The sequence below is a fragment of the Macrobrachium rosenbergii genome, chromosome 18 (assembly GCF_040412425.1).
Source record: "Macrobrachium rosenbergii isolate ZJJX-2024 chromosome 18, ASM4041242v1, whole genome shotgun sequence".
In the NCBI taxonomy this organism is placed as follows: domain Eukaryota; kingdom Metazoa; phylum Arthropoda; class Malacostraca; order Decapoda; family Palaemonidae; genus Macrobrachium; species Macrobrachium rosenbergii.
The window spans coordinates 13,062,083-13,080,566 of NC_089758.1; the positions used below are offsets into that span (position 1 = coordinate 13,062,083).

An 18,484-nucleotide genomic window follows, 5' to 3' on the forward strand; every position below is an offset into this window, starting at 1 on the left:
CAAGCAGCACTTCCACATGCCAGCCACTAAAACTGATTGACCATCAAGATTTCTCTTAAAAAGAAGGGAAGTGAAGAGTGCTCTTATGTTAGGAACCTAAACCTTTATTTGGGCAGCAAGTTCTTCAAAAACATTTCTGTATGCTTTAAAACATGAAATCTTCATATCCTGCTTCCTGACTTGTTGATAATACAAGCCCTCACTAAAATCTGCACTCATAGGCAGATAAAGGGAAAAGACCTATTACGTCAAGGCTCTGGTGAAGCCTCTTGATATGCAGTTTCTAAAGTAGCTCTTGCCACCTGGGCAGGCTTCTGGAAACATCTAGAGGAACAGTAGGTCAAAGAGCCACTCCTTTGAGGATGCAAAAGGGCAATCAGCATCAACCAAAAGTTGATCGAGTTCCATACTGTCTGACATTGCCCTCATGAGTCAGAGTGAAAGTAAGGCGAGAGGCTAAGGTCGTAAAGTTTTAAGAGCACCATAATGCTTAAAACATATTAAAGACATTAGGTATCAAACAACCTTGAAGATATGGCTTACAAGCTTTACCAGTAACAATCTAATTCCTATATAACAAGAGGTTACCTTAATATAATAAAAATAGGTTTTGGAATTGAATGACAGAAACACTGCTGCTATGCAGTATATAAAAGACTATATAGATAACATTAACGTAATGTCTCCATAATGCTTATGACTGTTACCAATACTATGTAAGATAAAAGTCATAAAATAGTATCTATGCTTAAAATAATAATAATAAAACAATAATAATCAAAATAGTAAAAAAATAGTTATGAAGTGCAATGAACAAATGGAAATATCTAAAACTAATGAACATAAAATAATGTAAAAACTCAGTATTCAAGCTATCATAACACACACTAACATAATATTCAACTCAGTGGTGAAACAGTAATAAAACTACAAAACAGAAGTTGAACAGATTCAATGAACTCCCTGCAAAACACTTAAACAATAACACTAAAACACAATATTCAACTTCACACTGTAAACAGTAAGAACAACTACATAACAGAAGTGGAACAGGTTCAATGAACTCCTTGCAAAACACTGACACTCACCAAGGACATAATAAGAGAGCATCAACTACAATCTCAAATGAGACTTTATACTCCAAACTGAAAGGATACAAATTCAAGTAAAATGCAAGGTACATAATTCATGAAATATCTACTACAAGATATCAGTCATGATACACAGTGGTTATTCAATAAAAGCAGGTGTACTTACAAGGGCAAGCATGGGAGTAATAAATACCTTTCAGCTAGCAAAGGAAGAATACACGTAATAATTAAGGAATTTGGGAGAATTATGCATACACCATTAAATATTGGGTAGATGCTAAAGTCCTACCAGAAATTTGGATGAAGCAAGATAAACCACTGGAAGCATAGGGAAAAACTCTATTACCACTACAGGAGCTGCCCAGATGAATACCTGACCAGGTCAGTGTTTTTCTTCCTATTATGTCCAGGGAGTTGCTGACCATAAGATTAGAAGATAATGCAGGAGTGAGAGAGGGGAAAAAGACCGAAAAGAAAGAATAGAATAGACTTATGACCAGACCTAACTGACTCTCTATGTAAACTAACAGCCTCTCGCATCTTTGAATGTCTTACAAAAATGTTATTTTCATAATAAAATTAAGTTTTATATATACTTACCAAGTAATTATATAGCTATACGTTTTCAAACACGGCAGCCTAAAAATTTAAAATTAACGGTAGCACTTCAATTATTTTGTGTAGGTGACGAGATCCCGTCCACTTTCGGGGAAGGAGAGGAACAACTTAGCAAAGAGCTCAAATCATTTATGCCCCTGATGTCCGTGTGAGGGGAGGAGGGAGGGCTCTGATTCTATAATTACTTGGTAAGTATATATGAAACTTAATCTTATTATGAAAATAACATTTTCATATAAGTAACTTACCAGGTAATTATATAGCTGAATCCAAACTGGCAGGTGGTGGGGTGCATGGATATATTCTATTCCAAAACATAAAGAAAAGTAATGACTTTAAAATGAAAAAAGTTGCTAGTATTGATACAATGTATGCTGTTTCCTTACCTGGTAAGGGAGCTACGGCAGGAGGATACTGCCTCTGGTTGGTGCTCATCTTAACCTGCAGTGGTGTGGCGGTACAGCCATGGGTCGCCCCTACTTTAGTGGGAACTTTGCAGCCATATGGCTAGCAAAGCTTAAAAAGGTGCCCTTGCCTGGGCTAGAACCAGAATAAAAACCTGAAAAAGCTGTCACCTACACTGTATAAAAACCACACCCAAACCACTAAAAAACTGGTGGGTACTCAAGGTACAGTGTACCCCCAGGCTCCTCCTGGGCTCAACACCCTGAAACAAGGCAAGCAGATAGAGGAGGGAAAGAGAGCTCCCTATGCTTTCTCTCCCAACACCATGCCAGCCACGGATAAAGATCCTAAGGTACTACAATTTTCAAATACAGTTTCCACTTCCTTAAGGTAATGAGTTGCGAAGACCAACTGCAAGATGGATGAGAGGGACATATTATGTCTAAAGGCAAGAGAGGTATGACAGCTCGGACCTCATGAGCTTTCACTTTAAAAGAAGGCAGGATATCCTCTTGGATCCAGACGAGAAGGGTTCCTAACTGAGCACCAGAGATGACCAGATGGCCCTCTAATCTCTTCGGTCCTTTGTAGGTAATATCTAAGGGCTCTTGGCGCACAAAGAAGCCTCTCTTCTCCCTTCGTTCCAATGATGTCCATCAAGTTTTTAATGGTGAAGGAACGGGGCCAGGGCTTGGAAGAACCCTTGTTCTTGGCAAGAAAAACAAAAGAGAACGACCAGACTGCATCTCCTTGAGCGAAACCAACTCCCTTATCAATAGCCTGAAGCTCGTTGATCCGTTTGGCCGTGGCCAAAGCAACAAGGAAGAGTCTTCCTAGTAAGATCTCTTAGAGAGAGAACGGAGAGGTTCGAAAGCGGACCTGCAAGCCACTTTAAAACTACATCAAGATTCCAAGAAACATCTTCTGATTTCCTTTGCTTAGTAGTGTCACAGGATTTGATGAGGTCATTGAGATCCTGGTTAGAGGAGAGGTCTAGCCCTCTGTGCTTGAAGACTAAACACAACATTGCTCTATACCCCTTGATGGTCGAAGATGATAACTTCTTGGAGGACTCAGGTCGAGCAGGAAATAGGCAATTTGACTTACAGATGTTTCAGAAGATGAGATGTTATCTTGACTGCACCATCTCCGGAAGACTGTCTACTTGGATTGATAAACGTTGCTGGAAGACTGACATCTACATCTAGCAATAGCCTCCCCAGCTGCTTTTGAAAATCCTTTTGCTCTGACAAGATTCTGGACAGTCTGAATCCTGTCAGAGCCAGAGTGGACAATCTTTGGTGAAACCTGAAGAAGTAGGGCTGTTTGAGAAGAGACTGTTTTTGTGGAAGGAGCCTCGGGAAATCCACTAACAGTTGAAGCAGGTCTGGGAACCATTCCTTCATTGGCCAGAACAGAGCAACTAGGGTCATCGAGATATTGCACTTGGGAAGCCGAGCACTCTCATCTGACTGGTTGCCTATAAGGACAGTCGAGGCTAGAGAAACCAGGACAGCCGGTGCAAAGAAGTCAGGAAAGCTGGCCAGAAGATATCTAAGCAGGGAAGCATAAGCCGAAGGAGGGGAGGGTGCTTGATCGAGAACATCTTCATCTGAAGAAACCAGTGACAGAGACACATCCTTGAAGGCTTTGGGAGCAGTGGGGACTTTCTGTAAAAGACCCATACTAGCTGACAGCTGATGCTTAATTGACTCCAACAAAGAGTCCTCCTGGACCGAAGCAGGAGCTTGAGGGCAGGTAAAAGTGGGGCAGCGTGCTCAAGAACAGATGCTGGAGCAGGAGTTGGCACCACAAGCTTGGGAACCAGAGACTGACACTTGGAGGTGGGTGCCAAAAGCTCTGGTGGTGACTGGTGCTCGGAGGCCGAGAGGTACTAAATGAAGACGACTGCTGTCTGAGTGGGTCTTTCGGGTGCTTGGCGCCAAAAATGGGCGCTCTACATAAGGTGGAAACGGCTCAGGGCTGTCCCAACCTGTCACAGGGGTCATGCCGAAGTAGAGGCAGGAGGCTAAGCAAAGTTGCAGGAGGGTTGAGGACTATGACTGGCTCCTCTATACCTCTTTACTGGAAGAGGGGAGTGATCTGAGCCATCAGAGCACCTCTTGAGAGGATGAGACAAAGCAGGGAAGAGCCACTGGCACCTCTTGTCAGGGCTGGAACCTTCTGAATCTGACGAGAGGTGATGGGCTCTCACTTTGGCGCCTTTCCAATGGTCGTCTGTCGACACCTGGGATTGGGCAACAGGCTCGACTGAGGGGGTGACTACCCGTGGACAAACCCCACTGACCTCCTGTGGACCTCCAGTATGTTTTCTCCCAGGTTCTGGGGAGCAGGACAGACGTTCACTTAAGAGCACCAGCGGGACGAGTAGCCACCTCCTCCACTACACTGTCACTATGCACATTAGAAGACACTTTTTCTGAAAGCACTTTTAGGGAAGCCCCTAATTCAGCCACTGCATTGACAACTAAATTATTTTTCAAATCAACCTTGATTTGAGGCTGGCAATGGGATCAGGATCAGAAGGCATGAGAACCAAGAACAGGAGTATGTGGTAAAGCAGTAGGAGGACTTGGGATAGGAGAAATAGAAAGAACTGGTGATAAAGGGACAGTACTATCCTCTACTGGCCTAGTCAAAGGAGCAGATTCTAGATCAGCCCTATTTTTGGCTCTATAGGCCACATTTCCCTTTTTCTCCCTCTCAAGCTTGACTAAATGAGATATTAACACTCCATTTTTTATCATACCAGTCCTGACATTCACTGCAAGTATTCTCCCTACTACATTTAACACACTTGGAATGAGAGTTGTATGATGATTTCGTTAATCTAGTCTTGCACCCCTCACTGCAAAAGTGAAAGCTATAAGAACTAGAGTCAGACATTATGAGAAAAAGCTAGAATAATGTTAACTAAATAGTTAACAAGGCAACTAATCACTGAAGGCCACAACAAAATTCAAATACGTCATCAATTCCTTGAAAATACTTCCAAAAAATGATGAAGAACAGCTGCAGAGAACACCCGATATACATCGAGAGCTGGCAGAAAACAAACTGAACTCTTTGCTACATTGTTCCTCTTCTTCCCCTAAAGTGGGGGGTCTTGTCACCTACACAAAACAACTGAAGCGCTACTGCAAATTTTGAATTTCTAGGCCACTGTGGTTGAAAATAATTACTTATATGAAATTATTCTTTCTCACACAGAGAAAAAAATCAATAAAATCCGCCTCATTACCCCTACCCGTGTGATCATGTCCAGCTGAACACATTCAAGTTACACAAATTCATTCGTATAGAGTATAACAAGCACAATACCTTATACAAGAAAAAGAACCATACAGTCAAAATATTACAGCCAATTAATACTGTATGCACACGGATACAGCTTGAAGAATTCTGACAAGAACACATACATTCCAACACCACCTGGTGATTACAGACAGTCCATCTGGGTCAGCTAAGCATTATTCCTTTGTTTATTTAGAATGCTAACTTTAACAATTGGTAAGATTCATCCTAAGTAATTCTAAAATATGAAAACTGTCACAACTATAACTCACTTGGTTCCCATGATATCAGACATCTTAGTTAGTTCTCCAAGCTCTTGTTTTAGGATTTCTTCCAAAGGCTTTTCATCATATGGTCTGCGGCCAACAAACACAAGATCCTTCATTCGGAAATAAAGTCCCTGGGTATACCGTGTGGTTTTCCCTGAAATAAAATATATCTCATGAATTGAGCATACAAACATGAACAAGGAACATATGGCCAGCCATAAGAGTATTGAGAATTTCAATTCTGAAGTGGTTACTTTATTAATAATATTAACATAGGATATTTACTGAAACTGGTACATACAAAGTACATACCTAAGGCTAAAGCCAGGGCCAGGATACCACCTGTGCTTGTACCCGCAATCCAATCAAAGAGATTGATTACAGGCTGACCAGCAGCTTCCTCTATGGCAATTAACAACTGAATCAAAATTAAGCCCTTGATCCCTCCGCCATCGAGGCACAGAATGCGACCGCCTCTCCTGGGGCTCCCACTTGCTTTGACAGTTGTAAATCTGCAAGAAGAAACCAACTTCATCAGACATGCAGAAGGATCCACCAAATGCTAAAAACTATTTTGTTCATTATATGCTTTAATTAAAGACATGATTATAAATAAAAAGATTCAAAAGACTGATTCTAGACAAGGTGGACAATATTATCACAATCACATGAAGTCACTACTTACATCAAACATAAAAGGATCCACAGCATGCTAACTTATTCTGTAAATTATATATGAATCAGGATGGTAAAATATGGAAAAATTCTATAAATTACTACTCCCTTAAGCAAACAACAATACTAGCACATAAAATTCCATTCCATCCACTATTACCAAAAGTCAATTAGGTTCCTACCCAATTGGGGCTTGTGAGTGAATTTCTCTTTGTATCTCTGTTATTGTTCTCCCTAACGTAGCTGCATCCAGAATGTCATCGTATGAAATTCTGCTTCTGGAAACCAGATTGGTCTCAGGTGGCACCCCATCAAAAGAACCAGATGGTGAACATCCGTCAGTGCAATTTGCAAGCCGTGTCTTGCACCTTGGAGCACCTACAGCATGAAGGACGTACAGCATTATGTTCTTTTCCTTCAAACTACCGCTTGCTATGATATGTCGGACAGACTCTCCCTGTGAACATGTGAGAAATAGATGTAAAGACATTTTCCACAACATTGCTCATAAAATGAAAAATTAAAAAACAGGTTTTCACATAGGAAAAACCTAAAACCCATTTATAGTAGTCGCTGTTGAGTCCTCAAAGAGTTACCCTCCATGGTTTACCAGAGCTCCATGGGTGACAAAACTAATGTCAAAGAATTCTCTTATAGCTGATCTCGCAGCCGGGTATTGTGTCATGGTGATAAACACTGTAACACTTGATGGAGTATATACTGGACTCAAAGATAAGGGGGCACTTTCCCAAATCTTTACAGCGACGCTGTATACCCAGGTTCTTCCATCGTCAAAACCTGCTTAGAAGATGAAGTGATCAATGCGCATGCGTAACCTGCCATAATGTCAACAACAGACCCAACTCAGAGACCAAAAGCAATACTTTCTGTCGGTCAATGCAGGATGATACCTTGCCCAAATCCCATGCCTTTTCGTCAGGGAAGTGGGAGGGTTTTGAGGACTAAACAGCGACTACCAAAAATAGGTTTTTCCTACGTCAAAACCTGTTTTTTTATAGCATAGTCGCTTGTTTTGTCCTCAAGGAGCTTTACAAAGAAATTGACAGGTGACAAAAAAGTCATAAGCTCTCAATTTTTAATCCTAACACCCCGAAGGAAAAACATTTCTGGTCCGAGGTCAAGCCACAAATTTCAAACCCCATTCTTTATTTCAAATACTCTTCAAGTTTTGATACCAAAGAACAAGACACTATACGAGAACTTATGTTTTAGGATGTAGTTCTACAGTGGCTTATCTAAGCGTGCCGTGTTTGGTTGTAGTACTGTCGCCCTTCTCCCAGTGATAGTTAGCATACTCACCATCAATAAGACCCCTGATTTTCTGCTGTATTACCTAGGGGTTAGGACTAACCATGCCACCTACTGATACACAGTGTAGTCAAATTTGTTCAAGCTCATACCAATAATGTTTTTTAAAAATACTGTCTCTGATGACCACCCTATGCATCTGGAGACTTCTTCAAATGAGACATTTCTGAAGAAGGTCAATGATCTTCTTACCTTCCTAATACCATGTGACCTAGGAACGGAGTGGGGATTTGCTTTTTTAATGAGAAACACTACAATCATTCTCAGACCTTGTAGGAGAGTGGTTAGTTTGTGCTAGGGTGTAGGAGAATCTGACCCCCCAGGATGTTTGCTGTGACTTCTAGGTAAACCTTAAGTGCATGAACCAGGCATAATGTCTTGTCTGCTAAATTGAGTTTTCTTATCAGACTACATTTCCTTCTTAAAGGGTCCTCATTCTTGGCCCGGAATGATGGGCCAGGGTACAACAATAATTGATGGTCTGCTGTTTGAGTGATGTATATTCCCCGTCTAAGAGAGCCCAGTTCATTAATAGGAACTCCTGATGCTAATGCAATCAAGGAGATCGCCTTTTGTAGCATGTGAGTTGTGGTTGTATTAGGTCCACTGAATTGAGGGGTTGATGGAAGTCTAAGCACCTTGTTCAGGGACCAAGTAATTGGAAGGCTTTCAGGAGTGGGTCTTTGTAGAGCAAAAGACCGCAGAAGGGCAATGACAACTTCTATATTAGAGTCAATCCCGAATCCATAAAGCAGGGTTACATTAAAGCTGCCTTGTATACCATTGTTGTAATAGCAAGGCATTTGTCTTCAAAAAGGTATATAAGAAAATTTAAAAGTGTTTCCAAAGAAATCTTAACTGGGCTCTCAGTATGGATATAATCTAACCATATCTTCCTTACAGACTGGTATTGCCAGATAGATGATGTTTGTAATTTTTGCACTATGTAACTAGCAATGTTGGGCGAGTAATTTTCATGGTAGATATTTAAAAAATCCATACGAGAAGGTCTCGGCTCAGAAAGGAGGATGTGTAGACTACTTTCCTTCCTACTGTCTGGGATAGAACAGCGGACAGTAGTGGAATTGATCTCTTTGCCTGTTGTTGAAGTAATAGGAACTAATGCCTGTTTGGCCAATTTGGGGCTAGTAAGTAAGCTGTTCCTCTGAAGGTTAAAAGTTTGCTCAAAACCTAAGAAATCTGGGACAATGGAGGAAAAAGATATATCGTCCTCCATTTGTTCCTGTCTTGTGGGAAGGCATCTCTTGCTGTTGCTTGACTGTCCAAGTTTGGAGACACATATACTGGGAGTTTGAGATTCCCATATGTGGCGAACAGCTCCACTTCCGGTTGTGGAAGCATGTTAGCTATTGTTTGAAAAGAGTGGTTGTCCAACATCCACTCTGTTGAGGCTGTCATTTTCCTTGGTAGAAAGTCTGCTATTATGCTGAAAGGCTCTGTGGGTGAATTGCAGACAAGTACCACTTCCTTGCTTGCGCCATCCGAAGGATGACTAGCATTATCATATTAAGAGGAGGTGAACGTGATCCTGGCTTCTTGATGCAGGACCTTCCAATCATGTTGTCTAAACCCAACAAAATGTTTCTCTCTTCTGGAGGTTTGAGTTTTTTGAGACACAAAAAGACAGCCATCAGCTCCAGGAAATTGATATGACAATTCCTCAGAGTAGCTGCCACTTGACGATCTTCCTAATATCCTCCCAACCTGTCAACGTGGTATCTGTGTATTGTCACGTACAGACTGAGGATTCAGGGTGACCTGTTTCGCCAAAGATTCCATCCGGATCCAAGGCCAATGTATCTCCCCAACTTTTTTTTAATCTTTTGATGAGGTCAGTCTCGCATCTTTTTTCTTGCATGCAATAGCCGGAGTTCAAATTTTTAGGTGCAATCTGAGTATTGGATCTATTACTGATGCAAACTGCAGCAGGCCCATCATATGTTCTAGTTACCATCAGGAAACTCTGGGCTGTGCAAGGAGCCTTTTGAGGACTTGTCTCATTCTGTTTTAAGTATAATGGTGAAAGACAACAGGCTGTGAAAAGTATCCCAACACAGTTCTAGCTACTGAAAGAGTCTGCTGGCATGAGGTGGGATTTTTTCCAATTTATTATAAAACCTTTTGACTGTAGTCTGTTGACCACTGCTCTTAGGTTTCCTCAAGCACTCTTTTCTTGTGGGCACCCAGATCAACCAGTCATCTAGGTAGGCTATTAGTTGTATTCCCTCTTGTTTGAGTTCTCGAACAACTAACATTGCTAATTTTGTAAAAAATTCTTGGGGCAATGTTTAGCCCAAAGGGCATGCCTTTGAACCTATACGTATCTTTCCCTATCAGGAACCTTAGGAAGGGGTGGAAGGGAACGGCAATAGGAACACGCCAGTATGCATCTTTCAGAGCTACAAAAGCTGCCCAGGTCCCTTTTGGAGTGACCAGAACGTACTTGGGCAATGATAGTTACAGTGCCTGAAACTTTTGGCAAACAATGTGCTTGTTTAATGCTGATTGGTCAAGGATCACTCTTCCTCCAGAGGAATCTTTTTTGGGGACACTGAAGAGATGCGCTTGGTGGCGAATATCCTCATTTCTCTATGGCTCCCAGAAAGGGGTCTGGTTTTTGGAAGAACCCCTTTAAAGGAGAGGGAGTGATGAGACTGTTTCCACCCCACACACCCCCGTTTGAAAATAATGCTGTGTCCCCAAGGGAAAGACTTCCATTGCATGTGGTGTTGTCGAAGTCGACCCCCGACCATACAATTCCTATTGGTACCTGCCTCTTCCTGTGCCTTTGCCCTTGATAGGCATTCCAGGTGTTACTTTTCCTTTTCCCCTATAAGAGGGTCTTCAGACCTTGTGAAAAGGATTTCCTTGCTGCTGTTGTTGTTGTCCCTTTGTAAGGAGTTGTCCCTTCTGACCACCTGCCTGCCTTTGAGGAAAAAATTTTTTGGGGTGACTGAAGGCTTATAGGATTTTTAATCATAGCAAGACTTCTTGGGCTGGGTAAAGGGAAGTTTCAGGTTTTTTATTTCATGAATTCCCTTTTTCCTAGAAGAGTGTACTCTGTACAATTCTGTTGGTGAACTTGCTCCTTAAGTTTAGCCACAAGTCTTCAAACAGGTCCTTACAGAAGGGGTTAGAATGTAATAATGAAATTACATTGGGAAGTGACTTGTTGGATCCCTCCAATATTTCCATTCACACTTTTATGCACCACTCTAGAAAGTCATAGAGTGCTTCCCTTAGGGTTCTCATAAAACTTTTGACCACAACACCAAAATTGTTCTGGAATCTTCTGGAAGCCTTTTGGTGGCAACTTCCAGAATGGTTTAGGTTAGTTTTCATACCTGTACAGTATATGGCTGTTTTACTTATATACTATTAGTACTTCTGCATTGGCTATATGAAATTTTAATTCTAACTGTCATATCAATCAGACTAACTGCTATAAACTAATTTATTTAACTAACCCAAGCTGCTGTTTTACATGGCTTGGGTTAATGCTTCTAGTATAATCTACGTTAAGCTAAGAATAGAGGGTTCTCGCTTAACCTCTTCTAGGCCACTGCCTATTCTAGGCTTATTTAAAGCTTAAGGATATAAACTATACAGAAAACAACCCTATTATTATCTGGTTTTCTGTGGCCAAGACTAACCTTTTTATCCGATATTCGGCCACCACTGTTTTAGTCTAGTAGTAGGATATTCCCCTAAAAAGGGGTTCCTACTTAATCTGGTTAGGCTACTGCCTGTTCTAGGTGTATATCACCTTTAAGGATATAGGCTACATAAGACCCTACTAGTATGTAGACTTACAAATAGGCTGCCAAGTCATAAAAACTAAGTTATTTTATTGAGCCTAAGATACTGTTTATATATAATCCTAGGCTTAATTGTTCTTTCTCAACCTAGCATAGGGTATTGCCTAATCTAGATTATAGATCATTCAGATTATTATAGATCACTCTTGAATGTATAGGCTATATAAAAACAGAAACTTACTAATATGTTACCTTGTAGTTAGTCTACTATTTTTATCTAACCCAGGTTGCCTAATCTAATCCGGATTATTTAATTCACACTTAAGGGTATGGGTTACATAAAGCACAATTACCTTAGTATTTAGCGTTAAAGGTAGGCAACCATCTCAGCACAGATTACTATTTTATCTAGTCCTAGGTTACATGGTCTAGGTTAACGATTTATGTCCAATGATGGGATGTTTCGTAAAAAGTTATCACTTAATATATGGTACTGCCTAGGCCTGGATTATTTAGATCATGCTCAAGTGTACAGGCTTATATAAAAGGAAAAAATTTTACTAATATGTAACCTTACAGCTAAGCTAGAGATTTATTTTGCCCAGATATTGTTATTATCCGATCTTAGGGTCACTGGTCTAAGCTAGGCCACTTAGGGATACGTAATCCTAGGTTATAAGCTAGGCCATTTAAGGATACGTAATCCTAGGTTATAAGCTAGGCCACTGAAGGATACGTAATCCTTGGTTATAAGCTTGGCCAGGTTGTAGGCTACAGACAACATCCACCATTGATCTAGTCTACATTATTCTCACATACTGCCTAGATTATTGTAGATATCATATAATCTGAAAGGATTTTCTATGTTAATGATAAGTTGTGGAACATTTTAGTTAAGACATTCAATTAGAATGACAAATCAAAACAATTTGAGGCTTTACAAACTATCAATCTACGATGCACAAGCGCCGACCATTGATGGCAAGAAACGCTGGGTTCTGGCTTTTCAAACAAATTAGCTATTTAATCCAAATTTTAAAACTAAAATTTAAACTGGAACTTGATATCAAGAACTTATCTTGCTATTTTTGATGCTTCCATGATTCTCGCTAATGAATCGGAGAAAAATTTCGCAATTTTTTCTGAATGCTGGTAATAACAAACTTCACTGCTTTGACCAAGAGTAATGGTTCTTGGTCTCCGTGTCAGGTCTGTTGACACTACAGCAGACTACGTATGTGCATTAATCACTTCTTCTTCTAAATAGGTTTTGACAATGGAAGAACCTGGGTATACAGCCTTGCTATAAAGATTTGGGAAAGTGCCCCCTTATCTTTGAGTCCGTTATACAGTATACTCCATCACGTGTTACAGTGTTTATCACTAAGACACAATACTCGGCCGTGAGAACAGCTATAAGAGAACTCTTTAACATTAGTTTTGTCACCCATGGATCTATGGTAGACCATGGAGGGGTAACTCCTGAGGATGAAGCAAGCGACTACACTATAAAAAAAAATTAATTTAAAAAACTGCAAGAAATTAATGTGAAAAAAAGGTCTTACAATACATATTTCTTCATATTAAGGTCCATAACAAATTTAAAACAATGAAAATTTGTTTTGTCATTATTCTAATAAACAATTAAATCACAAATCAAGTGTATTGCCATTTACCATATTTGCAAGCCTATAAAACATACCCCTATTTTAAAAGGAAATTTCTTGAGAAAACACCAATTATTTAGAGTAAATGTAATGCTCCAAGTAGAATGCAATTCTTGTTGACTGGCTAAATTTTCAGTCGAAAACTTTACATTATTACAAACTTTTTAAAATTCAAAACTCAAAATACTACAATCACAACACTGTTTTCAACTGAAAAAAAAAGACGCACTTTTTTATTAACAATCGATGTACTGCCACCAAATACAAGAAGAGCCTGCAGAACACCAGGAGATGTGGCTAAGTGCAGAGCTGTGTTGCTATCATTATCACAGACATTTACTTCTGCACCTCTGGTCAATAGTGTGATTACACAAGAAAGCCTATTGTGCTCAACCTGAAATAAGTTGAAAACAGTTCTTAAAAAAATGGTATAAGGCACTTGTAACGTTATGTATAATCCTCCAAAAATTGTAATAAAATCACTAATGGAAATCCACTTCATGTTAGGTCAAGAAGGCAACATAAGCACGTATGAAGCAGCAGGTACATATTAGAGAAAATGACCAGTAAAAAAATTGCACACTTTGAGAATATGCTGCTGGATTGATTGAATAAACTTCAAAATATCTTAATTTTGTCCCAAAAAATAAATTTCCACTACTTCTTTGTTTACTTGGTTTACTTTATGTTAACTCTTCCCTATTTCTTTTATTTCAAATAAATCTGTACAGTAAACTGTCGATTCCTCACATGCACAAAAACAAGAAACCATAAAAATAAATAGTCTTTGGTTATTTAATCATGAACATATGACTGGTCATTAAGTTCTGTTTAATTACTTTAGTAAGTTGCACCTTTCAAGACTACAAATTAGAGCTCCCCCACCCCAACATCATCATTAGAGCTCTCCCCCAATCCCCGCCCCAACATCATCATCAAGTTTGTGACAGTAAAAAACTTTGAAGCTAATTACTGCAAGGTCATTTGTCTTACCATCTTATGAAGAGCAGTAAGGCCATGAAAGTTTCGGGCATTGACACTGCAGCCGTAATCACTCATGGCATTGATCATTTCTCTTGATGTCGCCCAATGTAATGGTGTTCCTCCATGCTTCATGTCCTACAATAAATATTGAAAGATACTTCACTGCTTAAGTCAAATCACCGATAATAAAATGGAACTGGTTGTGGTAAAGTCATTGTTGTCTGAATGCCTTGAGGCATAAAGGTGGTGGACACATGGAAAATCCAGATAATCAGAATTTGCCTGGCAGCCAAATGCAAATACTTGGTTACACAGCTTGGAATTCCATAACTAGCATATTGAAAGCTAAGCTAACTAGTTTACAAACTCTAAACTTACAGTTCAATCAATTCTTTACAATACATGTAACTGAGCTAAAGTAGGCTTTTGTAAAATAGTCTAGGCTATTGCTCATTCGATATTCTCATCAGCAAAACATAAAAAATACCTTCAAACACTGTATACACAAATTTTATTCTGAAACAAGAACTTATATGTCAAATACGAACAAATGAGATTCCACTGTTTAAGATTCAACCACTGATGCAATTCATTACATAAAGTTGGCTAACTAATATACATTCTACATACTCTTCAGGAATGATAAAGAAAAACAAAGCCATTAATAGTGTTTAGTTCAAAACAAGTCTGTCAATCATAATCAACTTTAATTCACACTGTCAAATACCTAGACATCTACAGTAATGTCTGACACCTTGAAAACTTATACCTTGACTACTTTTTATGTCATTCATGAAAGGCATTATGCCAATCAGAAAATTTACCTTTACAGAAACAAAACAATTTTCATTCATCTCATTTGAAACACTAATAACAGTACAGGTCTCTTTCTAAGTATATGAATGGTACATAGTGAGACATAAATTGGAATTAGCAGGTAGGGTGCCAATTATAATTTTGGAACATTGCAATATTTACAGAATATTTACTCAATTTCTATTTATTATGAATCCAACTGACTGGGACTTCTTAACATCTGGACACTGATAATAAGGAATTTATGATATGTGAAATTCCACTGCATCAATCGCCGTGCTATGCAAGATAGCAAATCTAACATTTACTGTACATATACCTAAAAGTGACCATAAGATTCAAACAAGAAAATACTTCACTGATGAACAAACATGTCCTATCAAATGACATGTCACCCTTCCTATTTCAATATATGAGAAATTATGGCTTCATCAGCTCAGCACAAGTTATGATAAAAAAGCTTTAGTAAATTAAGCCATATAATATCCCAAAAATTCATTACATGGCAAAACTAATTTTGCTTTCAATTTGTACTTAGTGAAAATTAACATCCTGAAACAAAATGAATAGGTATAATCTACTGTTACTTAAAATGACAAGTCTTTCATACAATAGTACCCACAATGGTTTGGTTTCCACTCTATCACCTTAACATCAATTCAGCCTACTTTAATAACACACACATTCCACCTAAAACTCAATAATTATGAAGAGTTCCATGTACAAAAATCACTTTCAATGTGACAAATGCACAGAAGCATTAGGTCTGAGTTTTTGAGAATACAGGTTGTGTATTTTTATCCTGAATGCCCAGCTGTTTTTAATTAGATACACATTACAGTTCTTAGATTTTATGTTCAGGCAGTTCCATCTGTTATACTGCAGATCTGACAACACACCAATGGAAATTTCTATACCCCTTTGCACTTACACTGAAGAATAACCAATTCATAAAAATACAAAAGGCAATGTCTCCAAGCTTAAATATCTGCAAGCGCTTCCTAAAATGTTGCAATCAGTGCCAAAATGATATACTATACTGTATATTTTCTCACTTGCTCAAGGGTAGAAAAGTCTGAGTTATGATTTAGTGAAACTGAGGGTACAGCTGATTTAAAAGCCAGGTCACAACCCAACTCTAACAAATGTATGTACTGTAAGTGGCGTCCAAAAAACCACAATATGGAAAATAAAATTCCAACAGTACTTACTTTAACATTTAGCTGATTTGGATACATGGCAATGATTTCCTTGGCACAAAGCGTGCTGTTTGCAGCCATTGCTGTGTGAATTGGCAGAACTGAATCATGCGTTGCTGCGACATTAACATCAGCACCCGCACAAAGTAAGGCCTTTACACACTCTGGTTTATCTGCTTCACAAGCTAAGTGAAGAGGTGTCTTCCCAGCTTCATTAGGAGTGTCCATAAGGCGAGAAGATTTCTGAGTTACCAGCTAAAAATAGACATGCATATGCATAAATTTTAGCTCTGTTAGTTTCTTGTCATATTTTTAAATGAAGCAAATCTTCAACCTGTGAATAGTTACAAAATGAAATGCTAAATCAACATTTCAACAGAGATGTAATTAAGAAAAAATGTCAAATTCAGACTTACTCCACTGCTTATCAAAGCAAATTTTCAATTTACAAAGTTCATAAAACAAAATGCTGACTTTTAATTTCAAAACTGATGCGTTGACATGCTTGTAATTACTTTCAATTCAGCTCCACTTTATGATCAACTTTATACCAACTTATTTCTTCAACTTATCACAATTCAAATAAAAAAATTCTGGACCTTCCTTTTAGGATTGATGCAGGTACATGCTACAATATATAAACTAAGACAAATAAAAAGAAAACATTATCACCTCACCTGAATAATGGTTGCATTTGACTGTGCAGCAATATGATACACTGAGTTGCCTTTTACATCCGTCACGTCAACACTCACATTTTTTCCATCAATATCTTTATCACATCTAAATGTCCTCGTTTAATAGCTATATGTAATGGGGTCTCTTTCATTTCCATGTCAGCAGTGTCAGCAAACCTTCAAAACATAACGTACAAGGTCTTACTAAAGGTTTAACAGCATTGCATGTGACATGGCATTTACATTAATATTTATTGCTCCAGTTATTGTTAAATAGAACCCAAAATGACATTCACAGAACCAATTTTTTATACATCTTGTATCAAAAATTCTTTAATGTATAAAAAAATTACTCCATCAGTAAAAACACTTGCAAAGCACTCGAAAACCTTTAACACAGCTGGGGTGCAGTTAGCAAATTATAGGTAAAGAAGTAAGAAAAGTTCTAAATGCTAGACAGTGCAAACCCTATAGGAGTTGTGAAATACGACTCAGTGATCTTAAAGTGAATGACTTTATTCTGAATAAATAAAATTGAAACAATTTAACTTTCTGGAAAAATCAAAGGTGAAATCAGGAAAAACCACCATTCAGACATTGTTGAGTTATGAAGTCTCATTAAGTTACAAGAATCAATGCTGATGTCTGCAATCCAAGAGAAAGTCTGCTGAGCAAATCACATGAATTAGCTGAGTTGCTTATCAGTGTCTATATTTATTTTCTGTAACACCAGTTTGGCCCCAGAAGAATAAAAGGATTAGAGCGCAAGTCCTTCATAAAAATTTTCATATATTGTGACCTGTTGTTCAGTGTAATGAATCTTAAATTTTTCACTGCAAGTGTTAAAGGACAATAGCTAATTCTTCCTTGGAGAAAGATTATGATCTAAAGAACTTCTCCAAGACCTTTCATTCATCAAACCTCAGCTCCTTTATGGCTCCCAAGGCAACTAATTAATTTTTAAGTGTTCAAACTCAGGTGATGATACTCCTGGTATTTTCTATAAAGAAATAACAATCATCAAAAATGTGTTTAGTGGCCTTCTGGAAAACCAATAATAATCCAAAGATGACTTTAAGGCTTGGTAATCTAAATAAAAAAAAACATGCCACCTTCACAGGTTAAGTGCTGAGAAATACCATAATTAGCTCAAGAGTTTGAAAATAAAAGCATACATAATAATAATAAATTTTAAGAGTAATAAAGTTAAAAAGTTCTGTAACGTCTCAAGAATGGGAATCTGGTTAATCATCACTTACTAAAATTAGATTCTCTATAGTACTGTCTTTAGCAACAGACAACAGTAGTAAAGCATATTTTATGGTTAGTACATTTACTGCATTTGGCAATTCATGAATCTGTTAATTTTATCAGAAAAATTGAAACTGTGACTATTAAAATGAGTACGCTATCTTACCTCGCAACTGTCGAGTTAGAAAAAATTCTCGAATATCCTAAATATGCGGCAATATGAGCCACTGTCCAAGTAGGATGATCACGAGTTAGATCACAAATTGTCTGGAGAGCCTGTTGATTGACTACTTCATAAGGCATGTGCTGTGCCAGAGGTGGGAGAACATCCTTCAATGTCACAAAACGAATCTGAGCCTCGGAGGAGTCTGATATCCGGAAGAGGCTGCAAAAGATAAGATACAGCACA

General features: G+C 38.5%; 1 protein-coding gene across 1 annotated transcript in view; it reads right to left on the reverse strand.

The window, feature by feature from the left end:
• LOC136848126 (85/88 kDa calcium-independent phospholipase A2-like) overlaps positions 1 to 18,484 on the reverse strand; it is a 41,282-nt gene that overhangs the window by 13,814 nt on the left and 8,984 nt on the right. The window contains 9 exon segments of the mRNA XM_067120393.1: positions 5,702 to 5,852; positions 6,011 to 6,210; positions 6,556 to 6,830; positions 13,378 to 13,542; positions 14,142 to 14,267; positions 16,160 to 16,402; positions 16,825 to 16,904; positions 16,907 to 17,001; positions 18,242 to 18,460. Coding sequence (XP_066976494.1) covers positions 5,702 to 5,852; positions 6,011 to 6,210; positions 6,556 to 6,830; positions 13,378 to 13,542; positions 14,142 to 14,267; positions 16,160 to 16,402; positions 16,825 to 16,904; positions 16,907 to 17,001; positions 18,242 to 18,460 — 1,554 coding nt within the window.